This window comes from Miniopterus natalensis, chromosome 20, assembly GCF_054644295.1.
Source record: "Miniopterus natalensis isolate mMinNat1 chromosome 20, mMinNat1.hap1, whole genome shotgun sequence".
Lineage (NCBI taxonomy): Eukaryota > Metazoa > Chordata > Mammalia > Chiroptera > Miniopteridae > Miniopterus > Miniopterus natalensis.
In genome coordinates this window covers 23282896-23304685 of record NC_142100.1, presented here as the reverse complement: position 1 = coordinate 23304685, position 21790 = coordinate 23282896, and the positions used below count along the sequence as shown (strand labels likewise).

The window sequence follows — 21790 nt, the reverse complement described above, 5'->3', positions numbered from 1 at the left end:
ATGAAAAACAAGACGAAGGATTGGCAAAACGGGAGTAAAAATGGCTCTTTGGAGACGGTACAAAGGGTGAGGGTGGGTGAAAAGATAATGGGGGGGACCCTAAGGCTAGGGAAGTGGGGGAAGCGCCCGCCCCCCACCCTCCAGCGAGGGCCTGGTTGCCCTGAGGGTCTTTCTCCAACTTTATCAACATTTCAGGATCCACAACGGGAGTTATCTCCAGACATGGCTCCAGACAGAACCGCGGCACGGCCTTTCTTGGGAATAGTCTCCGTCTCCTTCCTTTCTATCTTCTCTGGTTTGGGGCGCTCCCGGGGACCAGCGGGGCCTGACTGCCGTGGCTGCGCTGTTTTTACAACCAGAGAATCAATACTGGGGAGGGAGGAGGCTCCAGGATCCACACTCTGGGCCGGAGCAGGGCGACTGCTGGGAGAGGAGCATCCCTCCTCCTAACCTGGGCGGGTGGTTCTATGGGGCCTGAGGCTCCCGGGAGGCTGGCAGCGCTGATTTTTATCAAAATGTTCTGATCTGTACCCCCGAATGGGCGCACCCCGCGTTTGATGCGCTGAAAACCCGGCCTGAGTTTTCCCCAGGACCACAGGCTGGAGGGGTGCAGGTCGTCTGGGTGTCTTTGGTTATTTGCATTGATGACCCCGGGTCAGGGTTCTCGGGCCAACCCTAGAGACCCGCCTGGAGGAGGGGGAGGGCCCCGGGGCTCGCGGATCCCGGCCCCTCGGCTCTAATCTCGGCCTACACGGCCCGGCCGCCCGCCCCGACCCATAGCGACGCCGGCCGAGCGGCCTGGCGACAGGGAGACGCAGCGGGGCCCTCCCGCGGGCCGCCGCAGCCCTGGTCCGGCGCAGGCCATCGTCCCGGCTTAGCCAAATTGCTTTGACAGCCGGGGACAGTGTGGAGACATCAGCGCGAGGGCGATCTAATGGCTCCTAATTTCATTAGGACGGCTCCGGACTCAAAGCCCGGAGTTTGGGGTGGGAGTGCAAGGCGGCTGCGGGGTCCCCAGCACGCTCTCTGTTCCCCCGGCTCCTAAGGACCTGCGACTCCCACGGGTGCCCGGAGCTTGGTGACCGGGCTGTGCGCCTTCCCCAGGGGTCCACCTCAGCACGACCCCAAAGGCGCACCGAGAGCCACAGAGGGAAAGCTAAGCGCCCAATTGGGATCAGAGGACAGTCCGGCTTCCTGCCACCAAGATCCCACGCAGGTTCCCACAATTGGGTCCCAGCGGGCCGGAAGGTGCAAGAGGGACCTTCACAAAATAGTTCAGTCCCTCCCCAGCACTTAACCTAAATGGTCGGTTCAGTCCCTGCAGGTATGACGCCCATGCAAGCTCGAGGTCATTTCTGCTCTGGGGGCCAGCCGCACACAGCACACAGCGGACAAAACTCCCTGCTGTAAACCCAGAGGAGTCCTGCACCCCCCTCTGCACCCTCCTGAGTGCTCCCAACAAGGACCCAGAAAGGGAACCAGCCTCCCTCTCTTTGCCCCAGCGGCCAGCAGTTCAAGCTCCCCACCCACCACGCTTAGAAAGCAGCTTTGAGAGCATCCGTGGAGGGCCCCCCGCTGTCCCCTCCCCACCAGGGTCCCACAGGAGATTTCACATTGGGACCTTCACACACCGACCTCCCTGGGGGTCAAATCCATTCCCACCCAATCCCCTCATGTCCCCAAATCCGGGACCATGTTTCTGTCCATTCTGTCTGAAGAGAACATAGCAGGACAGGGAGCACTTTTGGAATTGGGGACCTGGCCTCAAAACCTGTCTCCAAATACACGCTGTAGGGCCTTGGGCAAGTCCCCTCCCCTCCCGGGGACTCCCAGGTACAAAGGCTGCACATTTCTGCCCTCCAGGCCCCCTCCCTAGGCTGCTATGAGGATCAGATGCCCTAAGGCCAAGGAGCCAGTCGAAGGGGAGGAGACACTGAATTCAGAGACCATGTTCTGTGCTGGTGATGAATTCTTTCCAACAGCGAGTTTTAGGGACATTTTTCTAAAAATCAATGTTTTGTTCTTCATTTGTTTTTCTTTGGTGAGGAGAGGGTGGTGCCTTCTGGAGCATTTGCTAAAAGCTACATGTCTCTTGGAGGGTGGGGGCTGCGTGCTCAATATCCTGTATGTAGTTTCAGGGGGTTCACCAGGCCCCCCCTCTCTCTTAGGGCCAATGGGACTCCAGGTTGAGGAGCCTGGTCTAGATTGGCCTGCTCTGGGCATTGCTGGGGGAGGAAGAAAGCTGGGAGTTGGGGAAAAACAGGTCTGCCCAAGAGTATCAAGCTAAAAGGAGCAGGGGCACCAGGGCTCGCCTCCAGCGGGTGGGTGTGCCCATCTGTAAAAGACAGGGCAGGCGGCCCGGGGGTCCCCTCTCAGCTGGAACACCCTGGCAGGATTTGGAAGGGGGTGGGGAGGTGTGCGGCTCCACCTTGCTCTGGCCTCTGAGCTGTCCGCGCTGGGTGCCCACTGGGCGAGAGTGACCATGTTTTGTTCTGCGGGACTGAAACCCAGCCCCCCACCCCTAGACACAGACGGGACTGGGGCTCAGACCCAGTTCCCAGCCCCGGCGTCCAGGCCGGGAATGTGCAGCTTCAGCCACACCATGATCCCCTCCCCTCAGCAAAGGCAGGGGCCGGCGGCAGGGACGCAGTGTGAGCCCCAGGCCGGGAGAACCCGGGCCCCATCTCCATCCACTCGGGAAAAACAGACCAGAGCGTGGGGTAGTGGACCACAGAGAGGACTGCAGAGGGGCAAACGTCACGGGGGAGAGAGGTGGAAACGGAGAAGGGGGGAGAGAAAACGCAAAGCTGAATTAGAAGGTGAGAGAAACAGGAGACAGGAAAAAGAGAAAGGAAGGCCAGATCCAGAAAGTAGGGGGAAGAAAAAGACCAAGGGGGTGAAATAAAGGAATCGTGGAAAGGAGAGAGGGGGTTCAAGAAGCCTGGGAGAGGAGCTGGGAGGGAGGGAGGGACCTGAGGGTGCTGGGCAGGGCTGCTCCGGGTACTCACATGCCCAAACGGGTCCAGGTGGTTGTTGGTGAGCTTGAGTTTCTGGAAGGAGACGAGCTGCCGCATCCAATGCGCCCCGGTGGCTGGCGAGTCGGGGTGCACATACAGGCGGCCGGGCATGGCGGGCTCTGCTTTGCCGGTCACCGACCTAGACCAGGGAACACTCAGCCTCAGTGCGCCGTGGTGCAGGCCAGCTCACACGTCAGGCAGGCCCGGGCCGGTGCAGGCCCCGGCTGCTCCATGTGAGAATCTTCTGGAAATGGCCTGACCCTCGGCTCTGCTTTGCCGGGAGCTGCTATCCAGACCAGCTGCCCCCCTGGCTCTCTCTTCTTCCATCTCATCCCTCCCCAGCCCCAGGGGCGCGCGGGTCTCGCAGCCTCTCGCTGCCCACAAACAATCTGCGGGCTCTGGGAGCCTGGGCGTGCAAAAAAGTCTTGGAAAACTCCTTGAGGGCTCTCAAAGGGGGCTTCCCCTCCAAGCCTCTGTACTCTTGGCAGCTGCGGGAGAGATCTACCCAAGGAATGGGCCTCTCCTCTCCGCTCTTGCCTGTTTTACTCAAATACCACGGGCCGATTTTGCAATTTCATAAAAAGGCATGTTCAAAGCGGGTAACTCATAAAAAGTAACTGTAAATGGTTTTATACCCCCGAATACCTCCAGCGCTTGGTAACAATACCCTTTTTTTAAAAATCGGCAACCCGCGGGTGCAGCAGCAGACACAGGCACGCTACTTCCTCTGAGCCTCAGTTTTCTCGTCTCTAAAATGGGGGCTAAGGGCTGCTCTTCTTTTCAGGATGAGGTCAGGGGGATGCAACCGGGTGGGCAGCCAAAGCCTCTCGCCCACAGCAGGAACTCAAAAAAAAAAAAAAATGTGGCTGGGTTTGAGGGGGGTGCCCTCCCCACCTGCCCCTCTGGTGCCTACCATTTGTTATCTGCAAACTTGTATCTGTGGTCGTCGGCGGGGACAATGTCCATGAGGAGAATGTACTTGGTTTTGGGATTAAGGCCAGTCACCTTCACTTTGTAGCTGGGAAACATGCGCCTGAGAGAGGGACAGAGGGACGGAGGGACGGAGGGAGGGAGGGGGGAGAGAGAGCATTAGAGCTAATATTCTGAAGGGCAAGTCCACGCATCTCAAAGGAAGAGACAATTCCTTTAGAAATGTGAAAGACAAAAGTGGCCCCCACTCCGCCCTGGCCGAGATCCATCCCGGGTTTCCCTTGAAGTTGTGGGGAGGAGACAGGCTAGGAAACCGGGCTGGCCGGCCACTGAGTCTGGGCAGAAAATAGAAACCAGGAGGCAGGGCTCCTGGGGAACTGGGTCTGAAGACGGCCTGCGCGGGACCCCCATTCCAACGCTTGCCTAATGCTCTCTTCAGAGCCAGGCACCTACTTTTTACATTGGCGGGGGGGGGGCAGAGGAGGCTTCTTAGGTAAAAAACTGGCCACCCCCTCCACCCAGCCAGGGGCTTTGGCCCGAGTGGGCAGCGCTGCCCTGTCACGTGGACGCCAAGGTGTGTGTGCGCCTTAGGGACACGTGGGTGCCCACACCCACCCACACACACATGTCCTGTCCTGGCTTCCCGCCCTCCGCCCCCAGAGGGTACAGCTCGGTCCCAGGGGTTTATTCCTAAATGCCCCCCACAACTTCTCTGCAAGGCGCTGTTCCTTGCAGAGTCTAAACTCTCTGCCCCTCCACAAACCCACCCAGATTTGGTCTCAGAAAGAGGCTGGGGTGGCTGGAAAACCTGTGCCCGAGAACTGCGCGCTGTGCCTGCCCCCTCTGCGCGCAAAGGCGCGCCCCCCGTTCCCGTCCCGCCTGGGGAGGAGTGCGCCCTGAAAGGCGGGCATCCTGCAGGCTGCCCTGGGGGGGGGGTCCTAGCTGGCGCAGGGATGGCGGGAAGGGGCGAGTGGAGGCCTCCCCGGGAGAGCCTGGGAGTCCAAGCCTCGGTGTTTATCTGCCCGAGCGAGTGCGCCCAGAGGCAGGCACCGGAGGCCGCGCAGGCCTTTTATAGTGAAATCCTCTCGGCTCCGGCTCGGGCTCCGGGGGAAGGAGGGCCCCCGGCCGTGGCTTTCCTTCCTCGGCGGAATGGGAAGAAAACCTTAGTTCTTTGCTATAAACAGAACGCGCCTCCTAGTTCACCCAGGCCGAGCGGGGGAGCAGACATTGTTTAATTTCAAATAATAATAAATGTCACTGTTGTCAGTTTATTGCGGGAGGCTTCGGGCTGGAGACCCCGGGGCGTCTGGCGAGGCGGCTCCACCCTCCCCCTTCACACACTGCGCGGCGGGGGCCTCTCGGCCTCCCCGGCTTCCTGCGCGCGTCCTCGGGTCACCGCGGGGGCTGGCTGCCCTTCGGGACGCGCAGGGCCAGCCCGGCACGGACGGCCAGCAGCGATGGGGCCGCGCCGTCCCCGAGCCTGGGCACCGGCGCACGGGCGCACGCGGAGCCCGAGATGCAGAGGCGCACGACTGTCCCTCCCACCCCCAGCCCCCCGAAGTCGAGCATTTCTAAGCTCCAACTCAGCGAGCTTTCCAAAGGAACTGCACGCAGGGCGAGTGTCTTGGCGAAACGGCCGTGTTTATCGGTGTCTGTATATAGAGCCCGGCCGAGCCCCGGCTCAGTTTCAAAGGCTTCGCCTGCTTTCTATAAACAATGAAGGAGGTGGCGAATACATTCCGCGGCGCGGACCTGGGCGCCCGGGGGAACCCTGGAGCCGCTCCAAGGTCGGCCGGGTGGGCAGGCGGGTGGCGCAGGGACCGCGTCTGAAACGGGGTCTCCTGTCCGAGTCCCCGCTGCACCTCCGTTTGCAGGCTCCCCCCCCTTCTCTCCCCCTCATTGCTAACCCGTCCCCATAGCACAGCCTCCCAAGCTCTTGGTTCCCCTTATATAAGAGGTGGAAGAATTGCCCAGTTGGAAGAAATACCTGTTGGCCGGTCCAGGTGGTTCCCCCCACCCCGATGGAGCTCACTGGAGGAATTCTCCGAGCCTCCAAGAATTGGGGCAGACAAAATGCAGTCCACTCGCTCAACCTCCCCCTCTCCCCTCCCTCCCCTTCTGCCCCAGGCACCTTTTCTTCCTCACTCCACCCCCCCCTTCCCACAATTTCCCCACGACCCCTCCGCAGGGGCGGCCGGCTCACCTTCCAGCCTTGGTTATGATCATTTCCGTGCCCACTTCGTGGAATTTCAGCCACAGCTCCCTTTCGTGGAGGAACACCTTGATGCCTTCCATTCCCTGGAGGAAGGAGAGAAAAGTCACACGGACACGCCCGGGGACAGCGGGCCTTGGCTCCCCAAACTGCCCCCAAACACACGGACCTCTCCTTCCCTCTGGAGCCCCCGGACGCAGAGCCTGGAAGCTGTGCCCAGCCCCACCGCAGAGCCGCTTGGGCTCTGGAGCGCCCCGGAGCGGCGCGCAGCCCCCGCCGGGGAACCCGGCCTATGCTCCATGGGGGGGGGGGGGGTGTCTCTTCCTAATGTCACCTACACAAGACTAGAGAAAAAAACAAAACAAAACAGCCATCAAGGTGCTCCAGAATGGCCAATGGGGAGACGGGACTGAGGAAAATAAGACCAGTCCCAATCCACTTTATCCAAGATGCAACTGAATTTAAAAAAACGCTCAATCTCGAAAACCCACTCAGGGCCTTTCTCCTGGAGACTCCGATGTCCCCACGCAAACACACAGGCGCCCGCACACCGTATAGATGGCGAGTTTATTTTCACCATGTGGCGCAAATACACACATGGGCGCGATTTTAAATTTTAAAATATTTATGGGTGACGGCCGGTTCCCGCAGCCCAAACCAAAAATGAATTCTCAAATGTCCATATTGAATCAGCCTTCTAGGCTCTCCTCACACCCAGCTTCCTTCACTCAAGCCGTTTTAATTAGGAGCACAGCGGAAGCCACTTCACATTTCCGCTTTCGACTCAGTTATTTTACAAAAGCGATGCAAAAAAAAAATTTATATACAAAGTCTTCATCTGGCAATAATCCATACATAAGTGAATTTTCTTTTCTGTAAAAAGGGGGAGGCCACTGCTCTCTCTGCTTGTCTGCATATAGACGTATCTGAACTAGCCAGGAAGGACGTCGAAATCCCCAAGAAGGGTTTTAGCTGCGTCCAAGCATCTCTTCTGGGTAAGTCACCCGCTTTGCGCCATCTGACAGCTTTCTTTAAAATCATCAAAGTCTCCAGGGGCGGCGCGGAGCCCAGCGCCCCGGGCCCAGCGTCCAGCCTGGCGAGCCCGCGGCTCCCCGCGCCCTCTCCGCGCAGCCCCGCGCGCCGGCCCGCCAGGCCCCGGCGCGAGACAGGCGGTGCGCCGCGCGGGTCTGGGCGGCGGCGCGGAGGAGGCGGGCGGAGGCGCAGGCTGGAGGAGATCTGAAGAGGGGTCAGGCCATCGCTCATGCGGGCCTGAGGCGGCCGCTGACCTGGCCCTTAATGAGCAGCTCGGGGGCCCAGTCTACACCTCGTGCACCGGGAAAGGAAGGCTCTGGGTTCTTGTTAGCTGGCTCCAAAGGGCTTCTCTGACAACCTAACAGCGTTTCAGAAATCCTCCCGCCTTAGAGATCAAGCGCCCTAGCAAAGCGGATTGGAATCAACTAGTATTTGGGGAGGCAGGGCAGCGGAAGGCGTGACTGAGTGGGGAAATAATAAAGACGGGACAATTAGGGGCGCTGGGCCACCCGTCCCCTCCTCCCCACCCCCACCCCCGCGCGCAAGAGGGGCTTTGGTTTGTGCCGAGGGCCCTAGGCCGGGTCTATCTTACCTGCTGGGTGAAGGCGGCCTGCGGGGACGACGGGGACTTGCTGGGGGCCCCTAGCGCGCTCTCTGGTTTTGAGTCGCAGGGTAGATCCTTGGAGTCAGTTTCTAGGGGTGTGTGCGCCAGGCCAAAGCCCTCGTCTGCGTCGGCCATGGTGTGCCCGGGGCCCTGTGACCGCGCGGGGTCCTGCACTGGGGACGGGAAGCGGAAAGAGAGGGAGAGAGAAAGGGAGAGGGAGAGAGAAAGGGAGAGGGAGAGAGAAAGGGAGAGGGAGAGAGGGTTGGAAGTGCAGTTCAAGCGACAAGAGGGAGCAGTTGCAGCCCCACTTTCCGGCTACCAGGACCTCCGTGCCCAGCGGAAGGAGGCCGCAGACGGTCCGGTGATTATTTCCATTACTATTATTTTTATGATCACGCACCACCACCCCACCACCTCTTGCGAAAAGACCCGCGTCAGACCCGGAGGAGGCGAGGCCCGCATCGCCCCTGCGCAGGCTCCCCGCGCGATAAGCCAGCTGCCCGTCAAATTTGTCCGGACTTCTGGAAGAGCCAATAAAGATAAGGCCTGGGTATTTTTGGAAGCCATTGGGTAGGAACCAAAAACAAAACAAAAAAAACCTAGTGTCCTTTTGAGAAATTTTTTTTTCCCCCACCCCCGTCGAATTACAGGAGGTCCTCAGAGCTGTGTTGATGAAAACTCTCAAGCTTCGGAATCGTTTTTGCGCGGCGGGCAGAGGGTCGGAAACAAACCCGCCTCTTGCAAAACCAAACACTTCGGCGGGGGAAGATTTGCAGATCCAGAGACCCGTCCGTCCGAGAGAGAATTCAGGTTCATCTTGTATCGGTTACAGGGCCTAACAGTGAAAAGCCCTCTGACATTAAGAGCCCACCCCTTTCCTCCAACCTGAAGGAACGTTAAAAACAAAAACAGGGGGGCCGGCAGGGGAGCGCCGCGCGGCGCAGCGGTCGCGCTACTGGGCGCCCGGGGCCCGCGCTCCGCCGCCGCCCGGGGCGCGCGTCCTCCGGCTTCCTCTGCTCTCCAGCCCGGGTCGGGCATTTTGTCGAGCGGGGAGGCCGAAGGGAGCTTCTCCGAGCTTCAGCCGGGCCTGGCTCGCTGCAAGTGCAGGCCCAAGCTCGGCACTTGGCCGGACAAAATGGGTCCCAGCGAGAAATCCTGGGCTTCGGGCGTGGAATCGGCCGCCTAGGTTCCACGCAAGGCGCAGAAGGGCCGGGGTTTGCAGGCAGAAGAGTTTGGAACACACGAAATAGCAGCTGCAGAGCTGTTCAAGCCCGGATGAGCCAGCCTCCTGCTCTGATCTCCTTCCAATCTCCTGTACGTTCCCAAAGTAGGGATTTCCTCCCTCGAAACCCGGGAAGACAGAAGGAGGCGCGAGGGAAGACACCCCCCCCACCCCCAAATCTCAGCAGCCTCTGGAGCAAAGAGCCAGATCCCACCTCGTCTGCAGTGGCCGGAGACCCTGAAATGGGGCCGAGGGCAGCGGCTGAGGCCCGACTCCCAAGAGCTTCCCGCACCACGCCCTTGGGGTTTTTGGGGGAGGCATTGCTGGGAACCCCGCAGCAGGCTCACAACAAAAGATAGCGGGGCTGGCGTCCCCCACGTGCTCCCTGGTGCACCGCCGGCCGCGGAGATAATCCGGCGCGGCGCCCTCACCAGGATTCCGGGGAGCTCGGGGCTGGCGGAGGCGAACCAGATACGGTTTGACAGAACCAGGCCGCGCGCCCTGGAAACCACGCCGCTCCCCCCGGGCCGCGGCCGCCTGCTCCGCCCCACGCGCCAGGAGCTCGGGGCCGCGTGAAATCTCTGCGAACCGGACTCTGCAGAATCCAAGGCGAGGCTGCAGGACCGCCAGGCGCGCCTCCCGGAGCCCAGTCGGCCGGGGGTCTCCCTCCCGAGCCTCCCGGGCCTCCGCGGGCAAAGTTACCTCGCTTGGGTGAAGCCGGTGCATTCACCGCATCCCTGGTGCTCCTAGCAGGGAAGCCGGCGGCTAGGCGGGGGCGCCGGCATGCTGGCTCCGGCTTTCCGCGGGGGACTGCGTGCCGGGACCAGCGGCTACGCTGCCTACAGAGGGGCACGGACCGTCCGCCGGAGCCTCAGCGGCCAGGCCCACCTCCAACACACACCTCCTCCGCGCCGCGCCGCGCCGCGCTCTCCCTAAAGACTTCCGAGTTGTCAGGCGCCAGAAGGGCTCCGAATAACGCAAACCAGCAGCCTCCGGGGCACCCGCAATAGGATAAGCTCAGTGGCCTGCTCCTCCCTGGAACCCCCAGGGAGGGAAAGCTGGGAGACCAGAGGAAGCCGTGGGAATGGTCCAAGTCCTTTCTGAGAGCCGCTTTCAGGGTTAAAGTTCCGGAATCCGAGGTAAGATATTTCTCTCTCTCCCTCTCCCTCTGTCTCTAAGAAATGCAAGCCGACTCAGCTGAGCTCAGTGACGTTGGGCCGCCTCGATGCTTTACAAAGTCCTGGAATTGCCTCGCCAGCTAACTCCTGCTGCGCTCTGCCTGCCTCCCTCCCTCCCTCTCTCTCTCTCTCTCTCTCTCTCTCTCTCTCTCTCTCTCTCTCTCTCTCTCCCTCTCTCCCTGTGCCTCCCTCCCTTCCTCCCTCCCTGTCCCTTCCCACTCCCTCCCCCAACCACATTTTTCCATTAGATTTCCCGAACACTCACATCACAACACGACTCTCAAAACCAGACCTGGAGATCACCCCCTCCTCTCCACCCCCTTCCCAGCGTCCATCCATCTCCGCCGCTCGGAGCGCGGCTCGGTGGCTGCAAAAATTCCTGCACAAATCATCGCGAACCAGCCGGCTTCTGCCCGGGAAGTCATCTCGGTGACGCGGGCCGCGCGGAGCACGGAGCCTGAACGCAGGACGCGTGTTGCACACACACGCCGCGCGCCTCCCCTGCAGCCTGGCCCGCGCGCTCTCCCCGGCGCTGACCTCAAGACCGAGAGCTGCGTGACCCCGCCTGGCCCAGCCGGCCGCCGCCGCTCCCTGACATCGCTCCCCCTCCCCACTCATCACCCAGGCTCTCAGCGACTCCGGGGTGAAGGCAGGGTGAAGGTGCTTTGGGATGGGGGCCGAGATCAAAGATGCCAAGAAATCGCCATTGGCCCCTACACCCCCCACCCACTCCCACCCCCGGGCCACCAGACCTCCCGGGCTGGATGTGTACACAGGCAATGCCCAGTTTTATTAAAATAATCCAACAGTCGCTGGGGGCTGGTCGGGGTTTTCATCTCCCGTCGCTCCTCTCCCTGCCCACCTCCCCCCCCCCAAAAAATGTATTATTTTGAGGGTCGAGTTGAAGAGGTCAATAGAAGCGTAAACGCAGTCAGTAGGTCCTAAGCCTGAGCAGACCCAGATTGGAGCACCAAGTGCTTGGAATGTCAGGGTTCCCGTTCTGGTCTCCGGTCCCCCCTCGCCCTGTTCTTTTCTGGGGCTCTGATTAGAGCCTGGGACCTGCAGGCCAAGGTCTGGGTGGAGGGACGGAGGGAAAAGAAAGGTCCTGGGGATCGGCAGCCCCCTCGGTGTAATCCTCTGCAGCCGCTGGGGCTAAAACCCGGGGAAGCCCAGGGGCAGGCCCGACACATCCCTGCAGAACTCCAAAGTGAGTTGTCCAACCCCGAAAGTGGGGCAGCCCCGGAGAAAACCAACCCGAGCGAGCCTCCGCTGCAGTTCTCACTCCACCTTCCAGGTTTGTTTGCAAACAGCCTTTCACCGGGGCCGTTTATTTATTTGTGAAAACACCCCGGCCCTTCCAAAATGTCAGCTCGGGAGGCCTCTGGGCTTGCTAAGGAGGCGACCCCCGGGGCCAACGACCGAAAACAAACATGGCTCCGCGATGAGGCTACATGTCTGCGTCGCTGGCAAAGGGGAAGGGAAATCCAGAAAGACCTCCTCAATCCCTGCAAATTCTCGGAGATTTGCGGATAAAATAAATTCCCATAAATAACCTGCAGGCCCCACTGGAGAGGGAAAATCTGGGCTCCCCGAAGCCACTGCCTGGCCGGATCCACTGAAGTCTGTGGAGCGCAGATGGTGCGGGCCACACGGAGCGAAGTGGGGAGTTTTGGAACTTCCTGGGGGGGGGGATCTATTCGTGCCAGGTGACACCCGAAGGCAAAAGGCGAGAAAGTGCATCCTCATTTGGCCCCCCCCTTGAGAAGTAGCCACGCTGAGATGGGGGGGATTCGGCAGGACCCAGGAGAGGCGGGAAGCTAGGGGACCAAGGCAGGCGAAAAGCTGAGAGAAAGCTACCCCCCCCCTCCCCAGAGCTCTCCAGGGCGACACTCACCTCCAAAAATCCCACCTCTTCTATCCAGAGCAGAAGCCAGGGGTGACGCCTCGCTGGGGTGGGGGGGGCTCAGGTGAAGCGTTTGGAAAAGACCCCCAAAAGAGACCCCCTCTTAGGCCAAACCTTCTTCCAGCGTCTGTCAAGAGTAGCATGTACCTCCCAGCTCGAAGTTGGTTTGTGGTCTTCGACAAATTAAATATTACTGTTTATTACCAGGGCATACCCCAATAAAGTAAAGAGGCAACCAGGCGATACCGGCTATCTCACCAGCCGCTGCACCTATAGGACTCGGAGACGTCACGAGTCACGCAACCGGGCCGCGCGCTGTCACGCTCGACTGGGGGGCAGCGGCGGGAGGTTAATTTCTCCCCCGTCTTCGCCCATCAGTCCCGGGGGCCGCGCAGCCACCAGTCCCGGACGCCTCGGCCGCGGGGAAATAAATAAAGAAATAAACAAACCCAGCGCCCTCTGGGGAAATGGGGGTGGCGGACTTCAGACACAAATTGAGCCAAGATCGATTTTCTTCGGGAGGGGGAGGGGGGCCTTTCCGCGCAGGGAGGTGGGAGCCCACCTCAGCCCACGATTGGAAAGCAATCGGGTGGTTCCAGGGGAACCGAGGGCTCTTGCAGGCGGCAAGAGAGTCCCCCCTTATTATTTAAAAATTATTTTTTCCGAGGAGGAGCTTTCTCTCTCTCTCTCGGCCAGTGAACGTGGCCCACGGTGCCTCTGCTGCGGCTTGCGTTTGGGGCGCGATAACTCCGTGGTCCCCTTGCAGACCTGCCTAGGAGCAATTACTGGGTTATCGCCGACGGGAAATGACACAGAGACCGTGGGAGGAAGAAAGAGAGTCGGCGGGGGCAGGAGTGTTTCTTGCTGAGAAAAAGTCCATTCTGCGAATGGTCCCTTAGCTAAGTCCGGCGATTGCAGGTCGGCCCCGCGCGGCCGGGCGGGGGCGGGGGGCGAGCGGGTGGTGGGTGGGCTTGGAGAGGGGCGATTTCCGCAGAGAAAAAATGATAGCGCCGGGGCCTGCAGAGGGACGAGGGGCTCTATTTGGTTTTATATTCATGTTTATTATTATTTTTGATCTCATCGAGGGGCATAACTTCTACGAAGCCCCGTGAAGGACGCGCGCGAGCTTTTTGCGCGCAGCTGGATACGCGCTGGGGTCAGTTGGGAATCGTGTGCTGCGTAGACGCCCCCGGCGGCGCGGAGGACAGAGCTAGGCCTGCCCGGCACGGAGCGAGCGAGCGAGCGGGGCGCCCGGCCTTCCGGGAGGGTAAGTTCCCCGCCTCGGGCCCCCCTCCTCCCCAGGGAGCCCGACTTCGCAAGCTGGACTTGCCCCCAGCTTCGGGGTTCGATCCCGGCTTTCGCGCGCCCCCCCAGTCCCCAGGGTTCCCCAAAGCCTGGCCTGGCTCCAGGCCTGGTTCTTCTGGGGCTGGAGCGGCGGCAAAAAGTTCAGGAACGCGGTCAACTGAACCCCCCAAGGAGCTAATGAGGTCAGGCCCGCGGGGAGAGCGCGCAGTCGGTTCCAGCGCCGGATGCGGGCGCGCGGGCCCGCCGGGCTGCACACGCCGCTGCGTCCAGCAGGCAGAACCCGGGTCCCCGGTTTTCGGCCAGGCCCCAGTGGCTTCCTTGAGCTTCGCTTTCGTTTCCCAAGTTATATTCATCATTATCTTTTCCCCTAGTCCGAGCGAGGCCCGTGGGTGCAGCGGGTGCTGCCAGGTGGCCAAGTGCGCAACCCCAGGTCCTTAACCCAAAGCCGGGAGATGAGTTGCTATTTGACCTCTGGGCCGCGGTGGGCCGGAAACCGAGGCCTGGGCCCCGCTGGGGCTGCGAGGGGAAGGCGAAATCCTGAGCGAGGCCAGGCCCTTTCCACTGGGCTCCCTTCTCTCAAATCCCCGGTGCGGGCCCCAAAACCACCCCGCCAGACGCACAAAGGAGCCCGCAAGCTCGGCTTCCCAGGCCCACTTTCCCACACGCTCTGGAGGCCGCACCAGGGAGAGGGGAAAATGAAGACCAGCTAGATTTGAGAATCTTCTTGTGTCTCCCCCCCCCCCCAATCATTGGGCAGTAAACTGGAAAATCGGGCCACCACACGCGCCTTCCCTCCCTACCTCTGGGGCACTGATGTTTTCCCCAACCTGCTCCCAGCTCGGGTTTTCTCCCCCAATCTAGTTTCCTCCTCTCAGAATATTTTCCACCTTGATTTTTTATACAGCGGCGGGTAGGAGAACGGACGTTCCCCGTTTCAAAAAGTCAAAAACAAAACAGAGGCGAAGATCGACGGCTGTCGATCATTTTTTTTCTTTACCGTCGCCCGGTTTTTTGTAAGAAAAGCCACCGTTTCCCTTTCCTCTCGCAGGAGAACTCGCTGAGGAGTCCGCCCCCTTTCTGTTTCTGTCCCCATGTGTCCCCGCCTGACTCGGGTCCCCACTGAAGGAAGGAGCAAGGAGACGCGCGGGTCGGGGCTGGGAAAGTGGGTAAGGATCCGAACGACAATAGAAACGATGACAAAGCTAAACTTTGACCAACTCGTTTTTCTTTCGAAAGAGAGGGTCAGGCCGAGGGTGGGAATTTCCCTGGTTTCTCAGGGGGTCACTTTCCCTCCTGCCTAGTTAGATCTGGCTCTATTATATTTTTTCCAGGACCGCGGCATCTAACTTCCCCATGTCTCCTTCGCTTCCTAGCCCCCCCCACCTCCTCCTGACCGGATGTATTTGGAAGAATCCTGGCCGTTGAGGTTATTTTCATCCCCATTTATCTCCAATAGGTCCACCAATTATTATTGCCGCTGCTTGCTTTCACGTATCATCTACCTTGATGTTGTTTCCTGTGCTTTGGAAAATATTCTTCCCCACTCTCCCTGCCGCCCCCCCCCCCCACTTTGGTGGATGGGATTTTTGTCCCCTGGTCAGGGTCATGAAACGAGAGATGGAAACGGAACAGGAACATCGTTCTGGAGGCCCAACTGAGCTATAGCAAGGCTAGAGGTCTGCAAGCTCCAGAAGGTGGTAGCCAGCCGGGCTTGGGATGCAAAGGGGCGCTTTTCTTGCTCCCTCCGATTTGGGGGTCCCCAGTGGGAGACAAGGCTGGGGGCCCTGCGCTGAGAGAGCCGGGAGCCCCCGCGTCCTATCCTGTGGGCTGTGCTGAGCTGAGAACTCCAGCCGGACCCGCCGCCCGCCCAGGACCTATAGAGAGGCCTCTGGGTACAGTCGTGGCGTCTGCGTGGTCAGCAGATCCCCCCAGCCTCAGGGACGTGGGGGGAAAGGCACAGAATTCCAGGGCTGGGCCCCGGGAAGACAGAGGCTGGAGCGAGCGAATACCTCCAGGTCTAGGAGGCAGGCAGGGGGCCTGTCTGGAGACCCCCTCCCTCAACTGGAGGGTGCAATGGAAACTTGGGAGCCCGTTGCTCTCTGGGGCTCTAGAAAGACAGATTTTCTTTGGCAAAGGGAACGGTGTCGCCCTGTCGACACGGCAGACTATTTTTCTTGTTCCCTCATAAGGAGGGGTTGGGGGGGTAGAAAGAGAGCAAGAAAGAGAGGGAAATTAGATCCACACGTGTTAAGCTTGCTCAAAGGGCCGGATTCAAAACCAGAGATGAAACTCCGACTCCAGTTCTGGCTGCTCGCCGGCCTCTTTCCAGCCAGCCCCAGCCTCCCCGGGCCAGGCGTCCCCACCGGAGAGAACTCGATCTGATGTTTCATAAAGCGCTTTTTTTAAGGGGGTTGGGGGCCATGGTTCCTCTCTGTCTACACCGCAGAGTCGGGACTCAGAGCGGCAAAGAAAACAAAGGAGGCAGGAATGGCGAGGCTCGCTGCCCCCCTGTAGGAAAGCTCAGCCCCACATCTTCCCCAGGAACCCAAGGATTCAGGTTAACTTCGTGGCCAAAATGAGCCAGACGGGTGGTTTTGGAAATTCACAAAATCTGACCAGGTTTTTGGGACTTGCCCCCCCCCTCCCTGGGTCAAGAGAACCTAAAAAGCTGTTTTATTGACGCGGGGATAGCCAGCTTCATCTGCAGGGCTAACCCCCGGGTCCCGTACCCCTCTCTTTGGGGAGAAACTTGCCTGGAGAGGCCGCCACAGGCCCCAGCCCTGCGCGTGCGGGGAAGGGGGGCGCACGGAGGCGGCCAACCGCCCCGGAGCTGCGAGTGAAAACTGCAGTAATGACGTTAAGGAGGTGAAGGGAGGCGGGTGGGGGTGCGGGTGCGGAGGGCGGCCAAACCCCAAACTGGACGGATCCGTCACCAAAGTGATTGCTCGGTGGAGAACTCTTCATTTTTCTTCCCTTTCAGCCCCGGGCCCCGCGAGCGCCGCATCGGGTCTCCTCCGGCTGGGTTTCCGGCCCTTTGGGGAGCAGCTGCGACAGAAGGGTCCAGAAGCGGGGACCCCAGGCGCTGTCGCTCCCGCCCCCCTCCCGCCCGCCGCAATCTCACCCGGAAAACACTGGGGTGCAACTGACAGGGGTTCAGGGTGGAAAAGCTCGGGGCGATAGTCCCCCCCACGCACACATCCCCGCATGGGGACTGGGTTTCGTGGTCACCATGGCAACCCCGAGGTTCCCGTCGAACAACCGCGGGGCGCCCCGGGGACCCTCGCGCACGGTCCGCGGCGCGTTCTGAGGCCTGCAAGGCGCTGCGGCCCGTGGCCCTCGGCTTTCCCGAGCCCCCTGCCGTGGGTTTCGACAAGGCAGGGGTTGGAAAAAAACTCCCTGTTTTTTCAACGGAGGTGAAAAATCGGGATTTTAGTACAATCTCCGGCGGGGAGGTTCGGGTCTTGAGCAAAAGCCCCCACCTCGCGCTCAGAGCGGTGACCTCGGAGACGCGCGCCCGAGCGGGCTGCTGGCGCGATGCTGCGCTGGGCGCCCGAGGCCCGCACCTCCGAGGTCTCCGCGGGGCCCTGGGACTCTAGGAGCCCTGGAACCTCTTCACGGCTCCTGCCCACCCCCACCCGCACCCCAGGCTCCCACATCCGCCCAAGCAGCCCTTTCCAAGCCTGACTGAAATAGCCTCTCCAGAAGGGAAAGAGAAAAGTCGGAACGAAACTGGAGGCATTCGCGTCTGCAAGGTCGTATTGAGGGAAAGAATAAATTACACTCCTTTCCTTTTAGAGAAAACATTTGCGATGGTGAATGCAATAGAAATGACATTAAAATCCTATTTGGGGGTCGCAGGCCTTCCTTCTGGAACCTGCAGGGGGTAAATGCCCCTTTCTTTGGGGGAGGGAGGTGGACAGTGGACAATACATTTAGCATTTTGGAGGCAGCAAGCTCTGAGAAAGAACCGGGGCGCTGGCCAGCTCAGACTGACCAGCTTGGCGGTGATTGAGGTGCCAGAGGAGGGGGGGCCACAGAAGAAGGGGTCCAGGCCTGGCTGCTGAAGAGGCCTTTGGCCATGGGATGGGAGTGACTCCTCTTTTGGGGTTCTACCCCGTTTCACTCTCTACCATGGTCCTCATTTGTCTCAGGGCTGGTCAGGAAAGACTAAGCTTAGTTTCCCTTCCTCTACTTCCGACAGGCCATCTAATGTCCCCCAAAGCTCTGGGCTGGCCTGGAGTGCCCACACCCACTCCTTTCCAGTCTGAATCCCAGGCAGTTACAGAGGTTCCCTTGACCTCAGTGGAGACCCCTGTCTCCTTCCCTTCCCAGAATTTTGAGAAGAGCCCTGTGTCTACAGAGCCACAGAGAAAATGGTGAGGATTTGAGGCTCAAACATCTGTTGGCATTGAGGTGCAATAACAACTAACGTTTACGACAGGCCGGGAGCTGTTGTAACGTGGTTTCACTCACTCGTGCAGCTCTCAAATAATTAGGCTCAGAGAGGGCGAGGACTTGGCTCAGTCACACAGCCTGCTGGAAGCGCACCCAGCTCCTCGCCCTTCCCCTGGCTTTGTGTCTTCAGGTAGAGGCGGAAAGGGAACCCCAGCCGCTTCCCCAGGGGAGCCCGCAGGTGGCTCTGGGCTCAGCCGCTAAGGTCCGCCCTGGGAGGTGTGGAGGCGGTAATGGGACGGACCTGGCTGCCTGGCCCGCAGGGTCCTGGCGGTCCTTCCCAGACACTCGCTTCTCAGGGTGGAGGGAGCAGGCCAGGCTCGGCCCTTTTGTCTTTGCGTCACTCAAGACGTAATGCTCTTCCTGGGGCCCTTGGTCCCGCTGCCTCAAGGTCCCAGTGGCCCGTCTCAGGAAGGCCCCAGAGCCCTTAGGGGCTCCAGATTCGGGACCCAGAGGGACCTGTGCCTGGCGCCGGTCCTGAGGACTCATTCACGCCCCTCTGGTTGTCCCACTTCTAGGCTCTTCCAGCTGCTTGTTTGTCGCGACAGCCCACACTTCTCCCAGGCTGGCTCCTGGCGCAGCGCTGGCTGCCACAAGTCCAAGTTAAGAAGCAAAGGTGGGGGACTCTGAGATCCAAACCCTGGGAGTAGCACCCCAAAGGGGGGCTCAAGGGGTTCCCACTGTTTAATTTCCTCTCTTCAGTTTCCTCTACCGGGGCCTGCCGTCCCTGAGGTCTTCTAGGGGACTGATTCTTCCTGCCCCGGTACAAAAAAATGAGCTTCCATCTCCAGGGTCCCCAGGGACCTCTACACCCTTCTCCCCCAGGATGCTGCGAGGACACCAGACTCTGTGTTGGGGGGCTTTCTCCCACACCTCTCACTCCAGCTCCTCAGCAACAACAGCTCCCCCAAGGGCCCGATTTCCTAGTGCACCCTGGTGAGTGCCTGGGACCCAGCCGTGCATGCCTGAGCCCGGAGCACCTGAACCCGAGCCCAGGCCGGGCCAGGAGCGCTCCCCTTCCTCCATCCCTGTCTCTACCCTGTAACACAGCTCCAGGTGGGCTGTGTGACCCCTTCTGTGTCTCTACGGGTGACAATGTGTCATTTGAGGAGGGACTTTGGATACCTCTCCGCTGTTGTGTTAGTTTGTGCGTGTATCATTGTGTGTCCTTCCTTGAGAGACGGCATTTAAACTATATTTATTTTTTCTCCTTATGTGGACACACCTGTGAGTCTGCATTGTACACGCGGGCCCTGCACGTGTCCGGTTTGGGCTTGCGTGGGTCCGTGGCCTGTCGGGGAAAGCCCATGTGTGTCACCTGCAGGGCAGCCACCACTCAGACATCACCACGGATCAAATGGTGCCCTGGGCTCATAACCTGGAGTTCAACTCCCCTCTCTTTTTATTGGCCACTTTTATGATTATTATTTTTTACCGACAGCTCCACGCGGGGACCGGCGGGCCTGGCCTCCTGCAAGGCAGCCGGAGCTGTGCTGATGAGACGGGAGGCCACGGGGGCTGTCTGCAGGCTCCCGGGCCACCAGCGTCTATATTTGGAAACAAATTCCACAGTCGCTTCCTGGGAACTGGGCAAAAGGTGCCTGGGAGTGGAGGAGACAGGGTCATAAAGGACCCCCTCTCCCTGCTCCCCCGGCGCTCAGGGGACCCCCCACGGCCCTGGCAGGTTGGAAACGAAGGGAATGCCGCCCAGAACATCGCCGTGACTGTGGACGGTGCCAGGCGGGTACTGGAAATATCGGGGGGACACTATGTAAAGTTGTCTAACCACGGGGCTGTACACCCGAAACCAACGCAAAATAAAACTGAAAGGAAAGAGAAGTGCCCGATCCACACCTCGACCGGGCAGAGTGAAGGAGGCGGGCAGTTAACACACAAGGACACTCGTCCACTGCCCCGGCGTCCCCGCTGTGCCCCTGCTCCCAGGACAGATGGATGGACTCCGAGCCCTGCGCACGTTTACTTTTGGAAGTTGGTTCCGAGGAATCAGGTGCCACAGCCTGGCCGCCCCAAGGGCCTCGCCCCCAGACAGCCTTTGACCCTGTCCCTCAAGTCTGTGGGCCTGGTGGGCTGTGTGGACGGACGCCAGGGTGAGACCAGGGGGGACAGCTGTCACCTGGGCTGCTGAGCCCGTCCCTCTACCCGCCCTGCCCTGAGAGCAGCCGGCTTCTGATTCTCCCACCTCTGCCCTGCGGGGCTGGGAGGAAGCTGGCTGGCCTGAGCCCTGTGTCCTGGGCCCTTGCTGACATCACTGTCACAGCCGTCTGCCCCCACGGGGTCAAGCAGCAAGACGTCCCGGACCCAGCCACTCGGGAGTCATTTGCAGCACGCACAGCCACGGACAGCCGCCGCACACACAGTCACGCCAGGCAGTCACCCCCCGCATACGTGAGTGTGGTCATTTGTGGCCCACAGCGCTGGCCATATTCATCCTCGCACATCCGTGTACACAAACACACTGTCACACGCACAAGGACGCGGACACTTGCATACTCCATCTCAAGTGAGCTCACACAGAGACACCCACCACTAGGCACCTGCTCGGTCACACACACACTCCCACACTCATTGTCACACAGACACACACGCAATCCTGGCCACACAGCCACCCACAGGCTCACTCCTGCACACATGTGACATTCACTCAGTCACACACAGTCACGAGCGCTCACACTTGCCCACAGTCACGCACAGAAAGCCTCACACACAATCAAAGTCTGTCACCCCGAGTCACACGCACTAGCCGCATGAGCCTGCATGCACACATGTGCTCCTGTGCACGGTCACGGTCACGCTCGCTCATCCATGACGCGATTCAGCCGCTGGGCCCACGGGCCCCCTGGACCCTCGCATCTCCGCTGCAGCCCGGCGTGTGAGCCCACAGGGCCGGGGATTACTCACCGCAGGCATGACGGGGTTCCCCTGGAGAGAACCCCTCGATTCAACAGCCCCACCCAGGCTGGGAGTCACTGGTTCATGAGGAGGAAGGATGTGTGGGGGTTTTGCAGCTGGCGAGGGAGAAGCCAGTCTCCAGATACCAGTCCCCTGGCCACTTGTCACCCCCCCCAGAGGTCCCTGGGCTTTGACACAGCCCATCCCTGAGGGCAGGGCCCCAGTAAGCCCTTAGCAATGAACTCGCCCCGGCCGTGCATAAAATAAAAATGAAAGTCTGAATGGTGATGAGTTTGGAGAAAACAAAACCGTGCGGCAGATTCGGGTCTTTCTGAGCCTCGGCGCCTGAGCGGCTTCCCCTCTCCCTGCTCCAGGTGCCCCTCGCCCCCGGCCAGCCCTCCCTTGTCCTCTGGGTCATTCTTCCGTCCCCCTTCTGCCTGTTCCCAGGGGCCTGGAGAAGGAGCCGGCAGATAAGTGAAAGCGGTATTTTTATAAGGCTGATAAAACCACGCTTATCTAGAAAGCTCTGTCCCATCTCCCCGAGCGTCCCTCATTGGTCATTTGCCCGGTGCCCCCTCCACCAGGGCTGTGGACACCCTGGGAAAGGTGTGTCCTTCCCGGCCTTCCCCCTTCTGTCCCATTGCCCTCTGCCCTCCCCCCAGGAGGATACCCCCCCTCCGGACCTTTGCCAGGAGGACTGGGACCCCGAGGGAGGTGAGAGGGGTGAGGAAGCCGGGCAGCGGGGAGGGAGGGGTCCGGATTTCCCCAAGTGGCTTCGCTGTGCCACTATTTAATGGTGCCAACTATATTAAATTCTATACTCGCGCAGCCTCTTAAATCCATTTATGGCCCAAGCTAGACCCTGAGCTGTAATAATAATAAAAATAAAAGAAAGAATTTATGCACCCAGGGCGTGGACCCGTCACCGGCAGAAAAGAAAGGGCTGTTTCTGGCTGATCTGCTGGCCTGTCGCCCGCCCCTTGGCCCCCCATTTCCCCTGAGCCCTGGGCGGAGGCTCCCGGGTC

At 60.2% G+C, this 21790-nt stretch overlaps 1 protein-coding gene and 1 long non-coding RNA gene across 5 annotated transcripts in view; one reads left to right on the top strand and one right to left on the bottom strand.

Annotated features, from left to right (window-relative positions):
- TBX5 (T-box transcription factor 5) overlaps positions 1 to 12619 on the bottom strand; it is a 38698-nt gene extending 26079 nt beyond the window's left edge. For 2 of the 3 annotated variants that reach the window (XM_087828473.1, XM_016203103.2), the window contains exons 1-5: positions 12090 to 12619; positions 7784 to 7968; positions 6151 to 6245; positions 3931 to 4050; positions 3009 to 3156 (exon numbers count right to left, since the gene is read on the bottom strand). In XM_087828473.1, the coding sequence (XP_087684599.1) occupies positions 3009 to 3156; positions 3931 to 4050; positions 6151 to 6245; positions 7784 to 7930 (510 nt within the window). In that variant the 5' untranslated portion in view covers positions 7931 to 7968; positions 12090 to 12619. Of the gene's footprint in view, positions 1 to 3008; positions 3157 to 3930; positions 4051 to 6150; positions 6246 to 7783; positions 7969 to 9719; positions 9875 to 12089 lie in introns of those variants that run through there. The other variant, XM_016203104.2, reaches the window with a different exon arrangement.
- On the top strand, positions 12426 to 21047 carry LOC107529582 (uncharacterized). Of its 2 annotated transcripts, none has more exons than XR_015716217.1 (4): positions 12426 to 13016; positions 13184 to 13365; positions 14452 to 14569; positions 16384 to 19270. It is a non-coding gene; the product is annotated as an uncharacterized LOC107529582 (long non-coding RNA). The 2 variants fall into 2 exon arrangements; XR_015716216.1 differs by lacking the exon at positions 12426 to 13016 and adding an exon at positions 19297 to 21047 and having other exon boundaries at positions 13061 to 13365; positions 16384 to 18911.
- Positions 21048 to 21790: the final 743 nt, after the last annotated feature.